General features: G+C 47.1%; 1 protein-coding gene and 1 long non-coding RNA gene across 2 annotated transcripts in view; one reads left to right on the forward strand and one right to left on the reverse strand.

Annotated features, from left to right (window-relative positions):
- Positions 1 to 19,461, forward strand: part of LOC127211723 (uncharacterized) — a 50,585-nt gene that overhangs the window by 16,846 nt on the left and 14,278 nt on the right. The gene's annotated exons all lie outside the window — the stretch shown is intronic.
- Gpx7 (glutathione peroxidase 7) lies at positions 259 to 6,600 on the reverse strand. Its single transcript, XM_051171754.1, has 3 exons — positions 6,396 to 6,600; positions 2,749 to 3,010; positions 259 to 882 (listed from the first exon to the last, which is right to left on the reverse strand). Exons 1-3 carry the CDS (start codon positions 6,528 to 6,530, stop codon positions 719 to 721), a joined length of 561 nt encoding a protein of 186 aa, XP_051027711.1. The 5' UTR covers positions 6,531 to 6,600; the 3' UTR covers positions 259 to 718.

The following is a 19,461-nucleotide window of genomic DNA, read 5'->3' on the forward strand; positions in this document are numbered from 1 at the left end:
AGAGAACCACCTGCTTCTGCCTCCCTGAGTGCTGGGATTAAAGGTGTGCACCACCATGCTTGGCTTATTATTTGTGTTTTTAGTAGCGTGTTCTCTCTCTCTCTCTCTCTCTCTCTCTCTCTCTCTCTCTCTCTCTCTCTCTCTGCCAGAAGCCAGAGTCTACACACCAAGAATATGCATCTTTCAGAATTAAAAAAAAAGCCACACACACACACACACACACAGGAACAGAGAACAAACATGACAAACATTTGGCCTAGGTTTTCCTTGGCTAGAAATGCATGTTGAGCTCAAGTTTTATTATCACAAGTAATGTTTTGTTTATATGTGTATGTGTGTGCTGAGTGCTTTGGCTAGCACTGCCCGGGCACGTTCACAGGTATTAGCTGCCAATCTTCACAGCCTCCCTGTGAGGTAAGACTTGGCGCCCTGCTACAGAGGCCTGGCCAGGTAGATGACGGCTCTGTATCCTTCTACATGCTTTCTTCATAGCCTTGCCATGTTTCCTTTGGCTAGAGGCCTATTGGGCTGGTGATTTCCTCTTAAGAACTCTCATTGGCCAGGACTTCCTATTCTTTGCTCTTGGATTCGAATCACCCAAGTCTTAGGCTTCTTCCTCTATGTGAGTGAAGGGGAGAGAAGCACTGGCTGTCTGCCGGTGAAGCACCACTTGAGTTTGCCAAGGGAGGGATGGGAGTAGCGGGGGGGAGCCCCGTCATCACAAGTCTTCCCGTTTCTGAAGGATGAGCTTCATCACCTGCTGTGTAATCTGGGGCTTGATCTCCTCCACTGGCACAGTGGGGTCCCACGCCCCCACCACCTTCCCGTCTGGGGCCACTAGGTACTTCCAGAAGTTCCAGGTGGGCTCCTTCCCAGAGGTCTCTAAAGAAAAAGGGAACAGGCGATGAGTGTGCCTCCCTGTATCCGCTCCCAGAATCCCACTGTTATTGGTTCCCTCAGACTACTTAAATCAGAGCCACTGAGAACAAGACCTAGCTACCAGCACTTTTCAAAAGCTCTCCAGGACATCCCATTGTGGGATGCAGATTGAGAGAGAGACTGGCTTAGGAGCCTCAGAAGTACCCGACACAGCACCATTACTCCCCTTTTACCAATGACCCCAAAGAGTCACACCCTGTTCTGGAAATCTGGATTCCTTGTAACACAGGCTACTGTAGTCTTGCTGGACAGTGAACTTGGCCTAGAATGGCTTATCTTCCCTGCTTCTAACTGGCAAGTGTAGGCCTGCCCCACAATGCCCTGCTTCCAATGAAATCTCCTCCCCCCACTTTGGTTTTTCAAGACAGGGTTTCTCTGGGTAGCCCTGGCTATCCTGGAACTCACTTTGTAGATCAGACTGGCCTCAAACTTACAGAGATCCACCTTCTTCTGCCTCCCCAGTGCTGGGGTGAGCTACCACACCCATCCCAATTAAATTTTTTGTTTGTTTTTTTGAGACAGGATTTCTCTGTGTAGCCTTGACTGTCCTAGACTCAATTTGTAGACCAGGCTGGGCTCAAACTCACAATGATCCACATGCCTCTGCCTCTTGAGTGCTGGGATTAAAGGCGTGCGTCACCATCGCCCAGCAGAACCCCACTTTTCAATGAACAGGCTCAGACCATTGAATGTTTGACCCTTAGTGAAGCAAACCTGCCTCTTACATAGATACTTAGTCCCAATCAGAGAGACCCTTCAGGGCAGTGGTGACACGCTTTTAATCTCAGCACTGGGGAGGCAGAGGCAGGCAGATCTCTGTGAGCTCCAGGGCTAGGCAGAGAATCCCTGTCTTGAAAATCCAGAGTTGGGCAGGGACCAGACCAATATTGTAAAAGTTATTCCTTGCCAGGCGTGGTGGCGCACGCCTTTAATCCCAGCACTCAAGAGGCAGAGGCAGGCGGATCACTGTGAGTTCGAGCCCAGCCTGGTCTACAAAGTGAGTCTAGGACACCCAAGGCTACACAGAGAAACCTTGTCTTGAAAAACAAAAAACAAAAACAAACAAACAAAAAAAGTTATTCCTTAACAAAATGAGCTACCTCCCTAACCTTCGAGATAGTGCTATACAGATGTCCCAACTGTGTGTGACCTAAACAGAGCACAGTGACACAGAAACCCTGCCTAACTGCTCACAGAGCCCCATTCCCCATTCATACAAAGGCACCCCCTTAGACCATCTTGGAGCAGTTTCTCTACTGTCTTGTGTGTGGCAGCTTGACCACAGGATGCCTAACACACTCTACTGCCTTCTTCTGCCCTTAGTGAAGTCACATCTGGCCTGTCACTGGTATCCGCATGGCAATTAAGCTGATCTTTTGAAGAGAAGGCTTCCTTCTTAGCGTACAGACTTTGGCTCAGATCAAGGGACTTCCACTCATCACCCTCATCAGCCCTCTCCAGGCATGTGGCGTCTCATAGCTATGCCTCGGTTTCTCTAGCCGAAGTCGTTAAGCTCAACTCGTGACCACTGACAAAAGCAAGATGACCTGTCTCCTTCCGGGAGGCCCTGTGAGTGAAGACAGGATTTCATGGACGTCCTAGGGTGAGACAGCAGGTGTGGAGAAACTTGGGCAGGATTCCTCTCGGCTCACGCCTACCCTCACTTTTCTCCAAGGGTCAGGAAAACAAAGGTGACCCAGGCAGCTAGCAGCTTCTGTTGCCCAGGGAGTCCTGGCTGCAGATAGGGGATGGGGGTGGTGGTGGAGGTGGGGTAGGGGAAAGGTGAGGGATGAAAGGGACAAGACTCACGGGTTAGGTATTTGAAGGCAGGGTGGGCACCAGTGCCGATGACTGCGATCTTGCTAAACATGGGGAAAGAGGCACTGTAGGTGCTGCGGACAAAGTTCTCGATCTCCCTGTTGCTGTCTGGTTCTTGTTGGCCAAACTGGTTGCAAGGGAAGGCAAGCACGTTGAAATGGTAGGGACCCAGGTCCCGCTGCAGCTGCTGCAAAGCTCGGTAGTTCTGGTCTGTGAAGCCACACTCGCTAGCTACATTCACCACCAAGGAAACCTGCATGGCAAAACCAAACAAAACAGAAGGAAACTCAGAGCCACATATGATCCAGCTCCAGTATGTCCACATCAGTGACGCCTTCACACATGCAAGAATGCTATGTACATATGTAAATATGTGTATAGCGCCGTCACATAAACACACCCCTAGGGGCCTATACACATGCACACACACATGCGTCTGCGACTATATGCACACAATTCACCTAAATTAATATGCACATGTTCTATGACGCAAACCTACATAAGCTAGTGGTACACATATCCACAGACCCATGTAGCACATTCACAGACAGGCAGGCATGCACACAGGGAGCACATATCAGTGGGTCATGCTGAGGAGGAGAAAGGAACACTGGGGTTCAGCTTGAGATGGTTAGCTGGGTGCTTCCAGAAATTCCAGGTGGGCTCCTTCCCAGAAGTCTCTATAGAAAAAGGAAGCGGAGCTGTGTGGTTCCCTGTACCTTTCCCTGGAAGGAGCTGTCAGCACACAGATACACAGACAGAATGACCTCTCAAGAAAATCCCTTTTTATCTCCTCCATTCTAGTAAAAAATACTTAGTTTGATCACTGAGCTCTAATATTATTAAAGGCTTTAGGCAATACATACAAGGCTAGCTGATAGAACTTAGTTATGATGTCATTAGAATTTTGGCACCAATGCCACATTTCCGGCTTCTAGCTATATATTACTAAAAAAAAAAAAAAAAAAAAAAAAAAAAAATCCTTTGCCTGGCGCCCTATCCCTATCTCCAATGGCTGCTTTTGAGACAAGTTGGGATATCACCAGGTTACCCAAAGAAGACTGTTTCCCAGGGTCCATCTGGAATACTGGACACAAATTGCTCAATCTAGTTTCAAATTCAGCACTATTAAGATTATAGGTCTTCATTTATGTGGAGCTGTCCTGTTTATTGTGAAATGTTTGGCATCACCCTAGTCTGTTCCCACTAGATGCCTAGGTTTGACTACCAAAAGTGTTCCCCCATGAGGTCTGTAGCACATACCTGTAATCCCAGCTCTAAGGAGGCTGAGGCCAGCCTAGGCTACATAGTAAGACTGTCTCAAAAGAAAGGAAAGAAAAGTGTCGAATGCCTTTGTTCCCTCCACTTAGGAGGCAGGGACAGAGGCAAGTGGATCTCTGTGAGTTCAAGACCAGCCTGGTCTAAATATCAAGTTCCAGGCTAGTCACTGTGAGATACAGTGTCTCAAAACAAACCAAACAAACAAACAAAAAAATGGAGAGATGATAATTTGCTGCCAGGCCTGACATTCTGAGTTCAATCCCATGGCTGCACAAAGTAGTAGGAAAGAAATGACTCCCCTAAGTTGTTCTCTGGCCTCCACCTGGACACCATGACAGGCATGTGTACACACACACACACACACACACACACACACACACACACACTATAATAACAAAAGTCTGCCGCAGGGTTTACCCCTGTCTGTCCTGGAACTCACTCTGTAGACTAGGCTAGCCTTGAATTCATAGAGATCTGCCTGCCTCTGCCTCCTTGGCTTTTTTTTTTTTTTTTTTTAATAAAGCTTTTATTGCTATTCTGATGGCCTGGTTCGGTTTTCAGTGCCTTGTTTACCGTCTTTCCTCCTCATAAGCTTGACTTAGCCATAAACTTGCTCTGTTCACCACTATTGATTTTTACGGCTTGGGTTTCTAGCTGGTATACAGTAGGTTCTGGGTAATAAAGAGTGAATGAATGACTGTTAGAGATGCTCGGGTGATAAGTCTGCATTCAAAGGGAAGGGAGACCTGACTAGGAGTGAGCCCTGATCTTTGCTGCCCTTTGTCTTGATGAGGTCATTGATGAGGTCATTGATGAGACCTACCACACCACGGAGCACCTGAAGCTGACCATGTGTTCCCACACCGTCCTCTCATTTGAAACTCACGGCACGTGGCCGTGGCAGGGACTCCCAGCTTAATGGAGAACCTCAGGCTATTGAGAACAGTTTTGCCCCTGAAGATGGCCTTGCTCCCAAGAGAAGCATACTGACGGCATTCTTCTGTGGTCCAGCCACATCTGGATGCTGGGTTCACATGTCCATGGGTGTCCAGCACCCCGCGTCTTCACGGTAGGCTTCCCGACTCCACCTCAACAGGCAGAAGGTTCTTTGAAGGATTTTTAAATTCTATATTATTTATTTTTGGAGATAGGGTTCTTACTTATATATACCCCTAGCTGTTTGGAACGCCCTATGTAGACACTAAGCTGGCCTTGAACTCACAGAGGTCAGCTTGTCTCCTCCTCCGGAGTGCTGGAATTAAAAGTGAGTGGGTGCCAGCATGCTCCTCTCCTGAGGGGATTCTTCATCACAGTGTAGCACCTGGGTTTTGTTTTTGTTGTTTGTGTTTTTCAAGACAGGGTTTCTCTGTGTAGCCTTGGCTGTTCTGGACTCACTTTGTAGACCAGCCTGGCCTCAAACTCAGAGAGATCTGCCTGCCTCTGCTTCCCAGGGCGCTTGGATTACAGGCGTGCGCTGGCAGCACTTGGATCTCTGAATTTATAGTTCCCAGTGCCCCTGGCTGTGTCAGCCTCATCTAATACCATTCAGTCTAGGGGTTTGTATCCTTCAGGTACCACTGTTGAAATCCCCGGTTCATCCCAACCCTTCCTGTTTTGCTTCTGTGTCTTTCTTTGTCTGGAATGATTTGTCTTGCTCAAGTCCCTTTTCACTAAAAAACTGAATAAATCAACAAAAACCTGCAGTCCTGACACCCTTACAGTGAGTGATTCAGTCTAGTAAGGAGGGGCTGGTCTGCTTGCTTGCGATTCATCACAACTGCCCTCTAAGGGGTGGCCCTTAGGAGGACCAAGGATGAAAAGGGTGTAAGTGGGGTTCTCTTACAAGTTAGGTTGCTTTCCACTGCTGTGCAGACCTGTGCCCAAGTCTTCGCTCGCGGGAGGTGGGGGGGCGGGGGGGCTTAGTGTGCATTCTAAGTACCGTGAAAGAAAGGGTCCATTTCAGATGGTAACTCCCTCCACTGCACATCTGTCTCTCCGCATTCTCACTGGACCCACTGTTACAGGCGCAGAAGCCGGACTGGAGGCGCAAAAGGCCTCACAGGCTAGGGTTTCTCTTCCACTTGGGAGAGGGAAAGCGGAGGGTGGCGGGCCTTCACCTTCCGGGCAATCGTGAGCCTCGGAGAGCTGAGTGAGCTCGGATGGCTCCTAGCTGTGTGCCACGTAGCCGCGGGCCTAAGTGAGCAATGGCCTGGGGGACTGATCAAGCGGCTGGAACAGTCGGGGTGGTGTCTGAGCTGTGGAGCACCCAAGGGGAGCATCCCCTGAAACGCCCGGGCCCGGCGTCCCCCAGCAAGCTCCGCCCTGCCTCACCAGGCCTGCAGGGGACCGCCACTCACCGAGCCGCGGTACTTCTCCAGCGACACCAGCTTGCCCCGGATGTTGACCACCTTGAAGTCGTAAAAGTCCTGCTCGGATTGCGTGGAGGCCCCGGCCCACAGGAGCAGCCACGCCACTGCCACAGCAGCTACCATGGCTCACTTCCGAGGTGGCGACTTGGCGAGGGCGAAGACAAGGCGGAGGGGACCCCCGGCGTGGGGGGCGGGAGGAGGCGGCCCGCTGGGCAGGACGCGCCCCCTTCGCAGTCGCCTGTGCAAGAATCAGAGTCCTGGTTCATGGCCCTCAGTTTCCCTAGCTGTTCTGCGCCGGTCCGCTTCAGATCCCAGGATCCTGTTTTCTTAAGTCTGAGACCGAAACTCTCTAGCTCGGGCTCAGGATGCAGCGACTTAATAGGGCGAGAGAGGAGAAAAACCTGTGTATAAGATCAGCTTCTAGTGCCTGGCCTTAGGCGCATCGCTCCACCACTCTGGGCCTCAATTTCTTTACCGGAATACACCTAGTCAGTGTAGAATTGGGAGTACTGGACTGTGACAGAAAAAATGATAGAAAATGCTTTGATAGCTGAACGGTCAGAGAGGGCAAGGGAGACCAGAATCCCCTGCGGTTTAGATTCGCAAAGTGCGGAAAGACTGCTTTTGGGATCATCTTGGTTCAGCGAGCAGAGACTGAGGTAGCAGGCCTTTACACGGCTGTGCAGTCACTCACTGGATTAGTGTCTCCTGAGAGGTGGTGCAACAGGAGCCAAGAAAGACCATGTCTGGAACAGCGGACAGTTAAAGGCTTTTTGTGGACACTAGCATGGCTAGCAGCTGGAATTGCAAGTCTTTAGGGACAGGAGATCTGGACAGCACACTACAGTGTTTCCCAGGCTCAGAAAAACCTCTTTGATACCCACAAAAGGGCCGAGTATCCAATGGTGACAGAGTATGAGTTAATACACATCTTGAGTACCTGTTCTATGCCAAGTTCAGCTCCAGGTGTCTCTTGTGCAGCAATGCTCAAGATGTGTGGTCCCTTTTCAGAGGGAAGCAGGACACTAAATAATTCACAGTTCACTCTGGAGGCAGAGGCAAGCAGATCTCTGTGAGTTTGAGGCCAGCCTGGTCTACAAAGAGAGTCCAGGACAGCCAGAGCTGTTACACAGAGCAACCCTGTCTTGAAAAACCAGAAAAAGAAAGAAAGAAAGAAAGAAAGAAAGAAAGAAAGAAAAGAAATCACAGTTAACTCTACAGCTACTGTTGTGGCAAGTTCCACCTAACAAAAGTGGGGGGGGGGGGGACGAAAGGAGGTGTGAATTGAACTCTGACAAATTCTTCAGGTAAAAGCAGGAAGATCGTGTGAAGGGCTCCAGGGAGAGTGAAACATGATACACTGGGCACACAAAAGGCCTCTTTGGCTGGACCGGGAAGAGCAGAGCGGTGGTGGTAGTGGGGGGGGGGGGGGGTAGGAGTGAGGTCACACAGCCTGGTGGGCCACAGTGAAGTTTACAGGGTTGCTGAGCATGGTAGCCAGTACCTTTAATCCCAGCATTTGGCAGACAGAGGCAGGCAGATCTCTGAGTTAGTGGTCAACCTGGTCTATATAGTTCCAGGCCAGCTGTGACTCCATAGTGAGATATAATCATTAAAAAAAAAAAAAAATTATGCCGGGCGTGGTGGCACATGCCTTTGATCCCAGTGCTTGGGAGGCAGAGGCAGGTGGGTCACTGTGAGTTCCAGGACAGCCAAGGCTACACAGAGAAACCCTGTCTTGAAAAACAAAACCAAAAAAAAAAAAAAAAAAAAAAAAATATATATATATATATATATATATATATATATATATATATATATATATATATATATATATGCCGGGCGTGGTGGCGCACGCCTTTAATCCCAGCACTTGGGAGGCAGAGGCAGGCGGATCGCTGTGAGTTCGAGGCCAGCCTGGTCTACAAAGTGAGTCCAGGATGGCCAAGGCTACACAGAGAAACCCTGTCTCGAAAAACCAAAAAAAAAAAATATATATATATATATATATATATGTGTGTGTGTGTGTGTGTGTGTGTGTGTGTGTGTGTGTATGTATGTATGTATGCCTTAAACCAAGAAACGAAGTTTTGTTCTTTGTTTCTGCTATCTTAAGCATCCTAGTAAGTCCTATGTGTTGCAGACAGATCCTTCTAGCTTTCCTGTGGTGTGCAGACAGGAAAAGACAAGAGCAGACAGATGCTGGGGGAGAGGAAACCGTGGAGCTTTAAGGCCCATCTGCAGTGACAGCAGAGCCATGCATTCACAGAGGAACGAGACTGCTAAAGCTGAGGAGGAGGCTGAGCTGTAGACGAATTTTATTTATTTATTTATTTTGGTTTTTTTGAGACAGGGTTTCTCTGTGTAGTCTTGGCTGTCCTGGACTTACTTTGTAGACCAGGCTGGCCTCGAACTCACAGTGATCCACCTGCCTCTGCCTCTGCCTCTCGGATTAAAGTGTAGACTTTAATCCAGCAATTTGGCCGCTCTGGCAAGGGATCACATCCAAAGACCTAGGTCTGTGTGATCCATCTGGAATATAATAGACATGCCCTTAGTACACATCCGTAATCCCTCTGGCTGGAGTAGATATGACACACCTTTTATCCCAAACAATGATGTCTAATTGAGGGGCAGACAAAGTGACGAATCAGAGAAATATTTGACAGAGATGGGATAGGCCCAATTGTCACAAAAACAGAGAGGAAAGAGAAGCTATTTAAGAGCTATTTGAGAGGAGAGAGAGACAGAGAGAGACAGAGAGAGACAGAGAGAGAGAGAGAGGTGGGGTTGTTTGTGGAATCCAGTACAGAGAAGAGTACAGTACAGGTGAAAAGTAGAGTTGTGCAGTCAACACCACACAGTTCAGTGTAATTCAGCTACATTCATGCACGTCTGTTTGTGGAGTTGGGCGGCAGTTTTTCCAGGCAGAGCAATTCAGTGAGAAGCGGAGAAAAGCCAGTTTGAATCAGTCAGCTTGGAGAGAAGTTTTGAGCCAGAATAGCTGAATTGAACCAGCCAGTCAGAGTTTAAAAAGGACTAGAAAGGATGATCTTATTCAGCGGTAAGTCTCAGAGGCTGAAAACATTCTAGGCCCAGGTTAACAGATGGACGTCAGAAGCTGAAACCGCCAAGGTCCAGGGTTGCCCCGAAGATTAGATTGTACAGAGGCTAGAAGCTTCCAGGCCCAGGCCTAGGGATAGTTAGATATAAAGAGTCTGGTCTCCCTCCAAGCCATCTATATGTAAAGCTTGGGTATGGCTTTCATCTCATGCCCTCATCTGTGGATATAAAACAACATTTACACTAGGCAAAGGTGTCAGAGTCAGGGAGCAGTGACTATGAAGGCACAGAGCCTGAAGGGAGGGCTTGGCTGTTTCAGGTAACATGGGGGTGGAACAGATGAATCTGGAAGAGGCTTCAGGGGTCAGCTGGGGGAAAGCTGTGAGTGCCACATCACTCTGTAGGCAGTAGCTGGAAGACTTGAAGCCAAACACACGGTCACATGATAAGATTTGAACACCAGGCCTCCAGATTTCAGAATTATGTACTCTTTCTGCACCACGAAGATGGCCTCCCTTTTCAGGAGCAGATGACTTTGCCAGCAGAGGTGGGGTACAGGACAAAGGTGCTCCAGGAGAGAAGGGGGCCCAAGCAAGTGTCTCTTCCCTTTTACCTCCCTACCCCTATCTTGTGGGAGCCTTGAGGCCTGTGATAGATCTTAATAGCATAGACAGTTGAGCTGACAGAAAACAGTTGCATAGCTGTCCTGTTTCCATGGCTGCCTTGACCACCAGGCTGGGAGCACCTCCAAGGAAGGCCTGTGCCTGGATTGCCATTGTGTCCTTTTTTCACACACGAGAGGCTTTTGTAAACCTCCTGGTGACTTCTGCTCCGTGTCCATGCCAGAATCTGATAAGGGCTGCTGTTGATTTTAGCCAACAGAATGTAATTTGTCACTTCATTTTCAGCCTGGTACATCTTCCTGGTGTTCTTAAAAGAGCACAGTTATTTTCGGATGGCGCATCTAACAACTGGGAGACTCAAAGACAGATACAAACAACTCACACCAAATTTCAGCAGAGCACTTGGAAGAGCTGGGGACTCAGGCTAAGGACCCCTACTCCTCCTCTTCTCCTACAATAAGCTCAAAGACCTTATTCATAGGTATTTTAAGATGCTCACAATATTCGTTTATCAGACTGCTGAGTGTCTGATTTGGAGCTATAGTAAGAGTTTTTAGTATAATGAAAAAAATAAAATAATTGAATTTACATTCCAATGGGAGGAGAAAGGACTGAAAACTGAAACGTATAATAGGTCATGAGAAACAGGGTAGAGAAGCACTGTGCCTGAGGAAGAGAGACTGTGGTCTTGTTTGTTGCCCCGTCCCTCGTAGCTTGCTTGGGTCCTAGAACTTTGGCTCAGGCTGGCAATGGAAGGCAGAAGGGACAGACACACAAACACACATACAGTGAACCTGGGTGATGGGTTGTTCGTTTGTTTGTTTGTGTTTTGGCTTTTGGCTTTTTTGGTTTGTTGTTGTTTTTTCTTTTGTCTTGTTTTGGTTTGGTTTTTTGAGACAGGGTTTCTCTGTGTAGCCTTGGCTGTCCTAGACTCACTTTGTAGACCAGGCTGGCCTCAAACTCACAGAGATCTGCCTGCCTCTGCCTCCCGAGTGCTAGGATTAAAGGCATGTACCACCACGCCCGGCTTTGTTTGTTTGTTTGTTTGTTTGTTTTAAGACAGTGTTTCTCTGCAACAGAGCCCTGGCTGTCCTGTACTCTCTAGACCAGGCTGACCTTAAACCCACAGAGGTCTGTCTCTGCCTCCCCAAGTGCTGGGATTACAAGTGTGCGCCACCACTCCCGGCTTGATGGTGGGGTTTTTGTTTTGGTTTGTTTTTTGGTATGTATTTTTTGTTTTTGTTTTAACACTACTGCAATCAGTGCAACCAGAAACCTTAGCGCGTTTATTAGGTACGGCACAGGGAGAAGAGTTATCAGTCTCCTAGAAGGTCTCTATAGGCAGCAGTCTCAAGCTCTTAACATCCTGGAGGCGGGAGCTGCACTAGTCAATGGTTCATAAACATAGACTCCCATGGAAAACTCTGACATCCCTCTCCAGCCTGGTCCATAAGGCAATGGCTTTGCCAATTTTCCATGGGCTATTTGGTCTCAGAGTCCTTGCTTATGCCAGGCCTTGCATATGCCAAAATACACCCTCACTCAGGACTTCATTCACTCAAGACTTTCTCTATTTCCTACCATCTGCGTTCTTTCTATTATTAGTTATTATTAGTGTATATGTGTATTAGTCAGTGTTCTCTAGAGGAGCAGAATTGACTGAATGAATACACACACACACATACACACACACACAATTTATACTAATGGCTTATGGGTTGTGATCCAGGTAGTCCAACCATGCCTGTCTTCCAATGGAAGGCCCAAGAATCCAGTAGTCTATGGAGGCCATACCTATTCGAATCACCACACCAACTCAAAGCAAATGGCTTCTGGGGAACCTTATGTACAGATGCCGAGAACAGGGCATTTACTAGATCAACAGCTGCATGGCACGTACCAGCAGATGTGTTCACCTGCTGCAGGAAAGAACACCACACTCAGTCAGCACAGCAGCTGCTTTTGGAGTTCCTAGGCGATTGAATTTTCGATAGTCAAACGTTGTTCTCCACAATGCATCTGTCTTCTGCGCTGGTCGGGGAGAGTTAGTGGGAGATGTGGTGGGAACCACCAGCCCTGCATTTTTCAAGTCTGTGATGGTGCCACTGGTCCCTGCAGTTCCTCCAGGCATGCAATACTGTCTTTGAGTCATTATTTTCTTTGGCAGAAGCATCTCTAAAGGCTTCCATGTAGCTTTTCCAAGCATAATAGCCCTCATTTTACAGGTCAGGGAACCAAAGTGAGATTTCTGCCAATTTCTAAGTCAGTCTCTCTCCCTCTCGCTCTCTCTCTCTCTCTCTCTCTCTCTCTCTCTCTCAATTATACCTTCTGGAGCTGGGGAAATAGCCACAAGGTGATGTCAGGGACCCAATGGACCTAGTGTGAGTTGGACTTCAGCCAAGCTCCTTTAATCACCTGATCTCCATAAGGCCCTGCTTTAACTGGAGGGCCATGGTGTTTCTCCCATTCTCCCGGAATCAGCATTAGCTCAGAACCAGTACTCAAGAGACCCCAGAACATCTGATTGTCTCCTCTCCCCCAGCGTACAGTTACCTTTGTAAACATCCATAAGTCCTTCTGGGGAAGGACTGGAGAAAGGCTAACATAAAACTTTTAGGTATTTCATCAGACTCCTTCCTCAGGGGAACCTGCCATCCCTTCATTCACGGGCATCTAGGTTGGCAAACTGACTTGGGTCTGGAAATTGCTTTACAGGCCGAAATTCTTTCTTGCCACGATCCAATGGACTCTTTCTTTTGTTTGAGAATTGTTTCTGTTTATCAAATCAAACAGAAATACAGTAGGTGTCTTATCTATTTCATACTTGGAAACTCATGATTGATTAGCAAGTACCAAAGGTCATGTGAGTCATGCAACCATAGAATTCACTTTGCCTGTGCTGGCCATTAGGGTTAGGCCACTATGGACATTGCTTTGTCTATGCTGCCCTTTCCGAAGACTACACTCACCTTGCTTTTGTTGGTTCATCTGACTGAAGAGCAGCATTTTTTTTTTTAAGATTTATTTATTTATTATGTATACAGTGCACATTAGATCACATTATAGATGGTTGTGAACCACCATGTGGTTGCTGGGACTTGAACTCAGGACCTCTGGAAAAGCAGTCAGTGCTCTTAACTGTTGAGCCATCTCTCCAGCCCAAGAGCAGCATTTTCAACCATAAGGTCTGGCACAATGAAAAGGGTGACAACTCCAATTCCTTTTCAGGAGGCCATGTTTTGACAAGTGCTTCAGCTAACCGTTCAAGCAAACTTTTGAAACCTTTATAAAATGTGTGAGCTTCTATATTAAACCTAGAATCTCCACACAGTAGACCCATATCAGTGAACTCAGTCTGATTCAGTTTTACGTTCCTTCCACCATTAGCCCACACCTTTGAAATCCATTCCCACATGCAGTCCCCTAGATTTCTGCTTGGAAGAATTAGCAAACTTACTAAGCTGTTTAGCAGTGCAGCATGCCTCCTCACGGACTGTACCTTCTAATTTCTTTGTAGGAGCCTGCTTAGCCTTTAGTCTGGCCGTAGGTCCATAGGCAACCGTAGGTGGGCCCTGACAGATATCAGCATTATCTCGCCTGGCATCTCCATTAGGGAAAGTCTGCTGGTGGGTTACCAGACAGCGAAGCATTAGTTTCCTTGTTCAGAGGTAGAAAGGGCAATGTTCTGGCAGGTAGGAGTACGACTTCTGCTGAGAGCGGAGAGACTGTTTTCTCAGGTAAGATCAACCTTCGAGAGTCTGAGGGTTCAAAGTTCCTAGCCTCATTAGGGTCCTTCTACATGTCTCCATCCCAAAATACAGGATCCTGAGCTGGGCATGGTGGCGCACGCCTTTAATCCCAGCACTCGGGAGGCAGAGGCAGGCGGATCACTGTGAGTTCGAGGTCAGCTTGGTCTACAAAGCGAGTCCAGGACAGCAAGGCTAACACAGAAACCCTGTCTTGAACCGCCCCCCCCAAAAGAATGTGGAGATGAATATTCCAGATAGGGGAAACAGCAAGTACAAAGGCCCTGAGGTGAGAGCATGCATGGTATGTTTGGAGAACAGCTAAGAGGCCAGTCAGCAAGAATGAGATGAATGACATCAGAAAAGTAATGGGGATGGGCAGGCAGATACTGTGGCCTCATATCATCCACTGTGGAGACTGTGCCTCTAAGTGAGATGGGAGCCCTCCCTCTCCTCCAAGGGTCATAAACAGGGAACTGACATTTCTTCTTTTTGTGCATTCCAGCTGCCAGGGGTTGCACCCAGGGCCTGGATGTGGCAGACAGCACTCTACCATTGAACTACATTCCCAGACCAGAAAGCAGTGCTTCTAGTGTTCCATCAGAGCCACTCTGGTGGTCCTGAAGAAGCTAGTTAGGAGGCCAAGCAACTCTCCTGTGCAGGGTCTCGGGAGTGGCAGAATCAGAGTCTGAATATATTTTGAGACTTGAGGGAAAGTCCCCCCTCCTTTCTAGACAGAGCTTCTCTGTGTACCCCTGATTGTCCTGGAGCTCACTCTGTAGACCAGGCTGGCCTCAAACTGACAGATCTACCTGCCTCTGCCTCCAGAATGCTGGGGTTAATAGTGTGCACCGCCACCCAGCTTGGGAAAGTATTTCTTATAGTTTGGATATAGAGATGAGTCAGAGATGACATTAAAATTTTTGGATAGAGCGGTTAAAAGCACTGTCTGCTCTTCCAGAGGTCCTGAGTTCAAATCCCAGCAACCACATGGTGGCTCACAACCATCTATAATGAGAACTAATGTCATCTTCTGGCCTGCAGACAGAGCACTGTAGACATAATAAATAAATAAATAAATTTTAAAAGTTTTGGATAGAGTAACAGGAAGTATAAAGTCCCTTTAATTGGGGAAAAAGAGTGGCTACAAAGGCAATTGATCAGAAGTGGACAGTCAAGAGGTCAGTTTTGGACAAGCTAAATTCAAGTTACCTATTAGCGGTGGCATGCTAGTAAATGTTTAACAACTAGCTGCTGAGGAAAAAGAATGGCATGCATGTATGTGGGTGTGAGTGTGCATGAGGGGCGTGTGTGTACATATGTAAGTTTACTGATAGTGAGATATGTCATACAAATAATAAATGTACAGTACTCCTTATTAAAAATTCATGTGTGTGTCTAGTGCTGAGCTGTATCCCTAATTATCTTTGTTCCATTTGTATAATTTTGTTTGTTTGTTTGTTTGTTTTTTGAGACAGGGTTTCTCTGTATAGCCTTGGCTCTCCTGGACTTGCTTTGTAGACCAGGCTGGGCTTGAAGTCACAGTGATCCGCCTGCCTCTGCCTCCCGAGTGTGAGATTAAAGGCTTGTGCCACCACTGCCTGGCTTCATTTGTATAATTTAATTCTTAGTAATAGCTATGGTTAATAGGAGAGTTATAAGAGTCCTTAAAATATATAACATCTGATATTCAAAGCTGGCTCAAGTCAGCATTCTTATGTGTCCTGAGGCTGGATTCAGAAGTGTAGGATTGGAAGAGCCCTAAGGCAGAGCTAAAGTTTGGATGTGGACAGCATGCAGAATATTTAAAGTCAGAAGACTGAAGGAAGATGGAGAGTTGGTATAGACAGACTGAACAGGCAAGGGGCAGTCTTTGGGACGTCAACATTCGGCACCAGGAAGATGAAGACATCAGGGAAAAGAGTAGGAACCAGAAGAGGTGGAGAAGATTAGCCAGAGGGAGAGCAAAGCAACCCAGAATATGGTCGTCATGGAGGCCAAGGAGCTGACTAATTTGTTCCAGGGTGGAGAGCGATGAACTAGTCAAATGCTGCTGACAAATCTAAAAAGATTAAGGTGGAAAACTGAACACTGGGTCCTCAAAGAAGGGAATCAAGCAAAACAAACAAACAAACAAAAAATACTTTTCTTCCAACTCTGACTTCTGTCCCTCTCTTATGTTTATTTGCTTCTTTTCTTTCTTTCTCTCTCTCTCTTTCTTGTTTGTTTTGTTTCATTTGTTTTTGCTTTGTTTTTTCGAGGCTAGGTCTTACCATGTAGACATGGCTATCTTAGAACTCACTCTGTTGACCAGGCTGGCCCTGAACTCACAGAGCTCCAATTGTCTCTGCCTCCCAAGTGCTGGGGTTAAAGGTATGCACAACTACTCCTGGCTTCCCTCCCTTCTCCTTAGGGCAGGCTTCTCCCCTGATTATAGGATTTTTTAGTCAGAGCCTAAACAGGAAGCTCTTATGATAGAGGTTTACTTACAAAGGGACTGGCGAGTGCTGGTGCCTTGGCTACAGAGAGAAACTCCGTCTCAAAAAACCAAAAGCCAAAAACAAACCAAACAAACTAAAAACCCAGCAGCAACAACAAAGAGACTGATTACAAACACGTAGGTAGACGGCAGGCATAATTCAGGAAGCTGAGCTGTTAACAACCCTTGACCTAAACTTGGTGTAGTGAAGTTAGTTACCACGAAGGAGATTCTCAGCTAGCCAGGGTCCTACCCGCGGGGACATACCCAGGGAAGTCATTTCCTGTTTTACCCTCCCTCCTGTCTAACCACCTTCAAGGCTGCTCTGGTTTGAATCTAAGGAAAAGGCAGAGAGAAGAGGAATCAATTACTGTCATCAATCTGGATAGTGTCAAGTCCCAGAAACTCAGGACAAATGGCTAACTGAGCGGCCTATTAGCATACCAAAGTGTCTGCTTGCCTCACTCAGTGCCTGTGGCTCTGCGCCTCTGCGCCTCTGCGCCTCTGCACTTCTCACCCCGCCTCCAACCTTAAACCCCGGGGTTTCCCCCCTTCCCTGCCTCCAACTTCTGATTCCTATAAAACTTGCCAATTAGCCACACACTCTCTGGGTCTCTCTTGGCCTTCTCCTCTGTCTCTGTCTGTCTGTCTCTTTCTCTCCCCCCTCCCCCCACTCTGGTCCCTTCCAGATGCCTCTGGCTGTACTCTCCCTCATAGTTTAAAGAAAAACCTTAACCAACAGAGGGTAGCCAGCAGAAAACCTACATTCCACCGAGTGTAGATGAATGCTGAAACACTCCCCTGGTTGGTGCACATGAAGCTTTGGTTCGGGGCCCAGTGAGAAGGTCAGGAGTCTTAGCTAAATAGTGAGTTCAAGGCCAGGCTGAGTAATAGGAAACCTCGTCTCTGCCACCACCACTGCCCCCAAAAAGAAGTCACATTTAGAACAAAATTATGCCATCTTATGCTGTTTAGTGAGTTTGAAGCCAGCTTGGAGGTACGAATAAGACCTTGAATTTAAAAACCAAAATACATACACACATACAACACAACAACAACAAAAGCAACCCAAGCCACCAGCCTCTCTCTGAGCGTCTCTCAGTAGTTCCCTGCTCCAGTCTTGCCTGCTTCACAGACTCATCTAGAAGTTTTAAAAAGATGTTTACATCTAGGCTTCACCAGTTCACTCAGGAAGTCTGATAGGATCTCAGTGTTATGCTTTTAAAATCTCCCAGGCCATTCTAAGGGGCAGCCATGACTAAGACTCCAGCAACACCTATGTGCCTGTGTGCTGTGGCATAGGACCCCAATATAGAGGGTCTCAGGGTGTGAACGTTTCACGTTAAAGAGTGTGTTGTGGAGTTTAGGGGATGTGGTGGTGGAGAGCCTGTCCAATTCTCAGCCCCACATATACAACAAAGGATCAGGATTTGGAATGCCATATACTTTTGGTGTGTATTTGGTAATATAACATCTAAGGCATTATTTTTCAGATGGTAAGTAGCAGCTTATTAGTAGGGCATGGAATTAATTTAGTGGTTCACACCGTCCTGGGGAAAAATAATTAAGTAGAAAATTTGGGGCTGGCAAGATGGTGCAGTGAGTAAAAGGGCTTGTTGCCAAGCCTGACCACCTGAGTTTGATTCCGGTACTTAAAGGTGGAAAAAAAGAACTTACTCCTGTAAGTTGTCCTCTGACCTCCATAGATGCTTGCATATTGACACACACATGCACACAAGCACACATGCTAAAAGAAAGAGAAAATTTTCAGGGTGTTTCATGTCATGGGGTTAGTAAAATACTGTAAAGTTTGATGAAACGACTTTTCTGTTTGTTTTATTTTTGTTTTGTGGTTTTATTTAAAACGCCTGATGCCGGGCTTTGGTGGCGCGTGGCTTTAATCCCAGCACTTGGGAGGCAGAGGCAGGTGGATTGTGGTGAGTTTGAGGCCATCCTGGTCTACAAAGTGAGTCCAGGACAGCCAAGGCTACACAGAGAGACCCTGTCTCGAAAAATCAAAACCAAACCAAACCAACCAAACAAACAAACAAACAAACAAAAACCAAAAAATGCTTGAAACCCACTGACCTAGGATAAGAACTATAATTGTACTTCTGTCTACTTATTTTTAAAATGTGGATTAAAAAACTTAGCTCCTGGGGCTGGAGAGATGGCTCAGTGGTTAAGAGCGCTGCCTGCTCTTCCAGAGGTCCTAAGTTCAATTCCCAGCAACCACGTGGTGGCTCACAACCATCTGTAATGTGATATGGCGCCTTCTTCTGGCCTGCAGGTGTACATGCAAGCAGAGCACTGTATACATAATAATAAATAAATTTTTAAAATATTAAAAAAAAACAAAAACAAAAACTTAGCTCCTGCCTCCTGGGATTGTAATAAAGAATAAGTAAGTTAGCACATATGAAGTGCTTGGTGTCTAGCATAGAGTAAATAGTCAGCAGTAGCTGCTCATGTTTCTATTAATGAAGGAGGATATAAAATTTTATTTATGGTTTGGCAACAACTGCATGATGTCAGGCAAGAACACAGATAAGGGTGGCTACTCTGTCAGATCCACCAGATGACGTTAATACTATAGCAATAGACAATCTACTGCAAATAAAAAGGAATGGGCTCAGCTTGGCCAAGCTTGGGTAGTGGAGGCATTGTCTTACCTTCTAGCTAAAATCACTCCTACTAACACCTTTCCTGCATCTGGCCAGTGCCCCACAGCCTCTCTAGGTACCTGCTCTCAGAAAATTAACACAGCTCTATCTAGAGCCCTGTGGGGAAGGACTCAGCAGGCTCAGTTATTCAAGTACCTAAAGCACTTAGCACCATGCCTGGCACTCAATAAATGTGGGCCAATTTGAGCTGAGCTGCTGATAAGTGTCCTGGGACCTTGATGGAGTCACTTCCACTTTCACCAGAGCGTCCTGCTTGTAAATAAGGGGAGCTGCATGGAAGGCCGAAGGGAGGACTTCTGATTTTTGAAATGGGGAAGCTGAGCCCCAAACAGAGGAAGAGATTTGCCCAAGTTCAAGCCACAAACTAATAGATAAACTGAGGAAGTGGCTGAAGTCTCCACTGCAGGGCAGAGCGCTTTCTGGAAATGCCTCCCAGTGGGGCTAGATCTTGGAAAGAGA

This window comes from Acomys russatus, chromosome 29 (genome assembly GCF_903995435.1).
Source record: "Acomys russatus chromosome 29, mAcoRus1.1, whole genome shotgun sequence".
NCBI classification, from domain to species: Eukaryota; Metazoa; Chordata; class Mammalia; order Rodentia; family Muridae; genus Acomys; species Acomys russatus.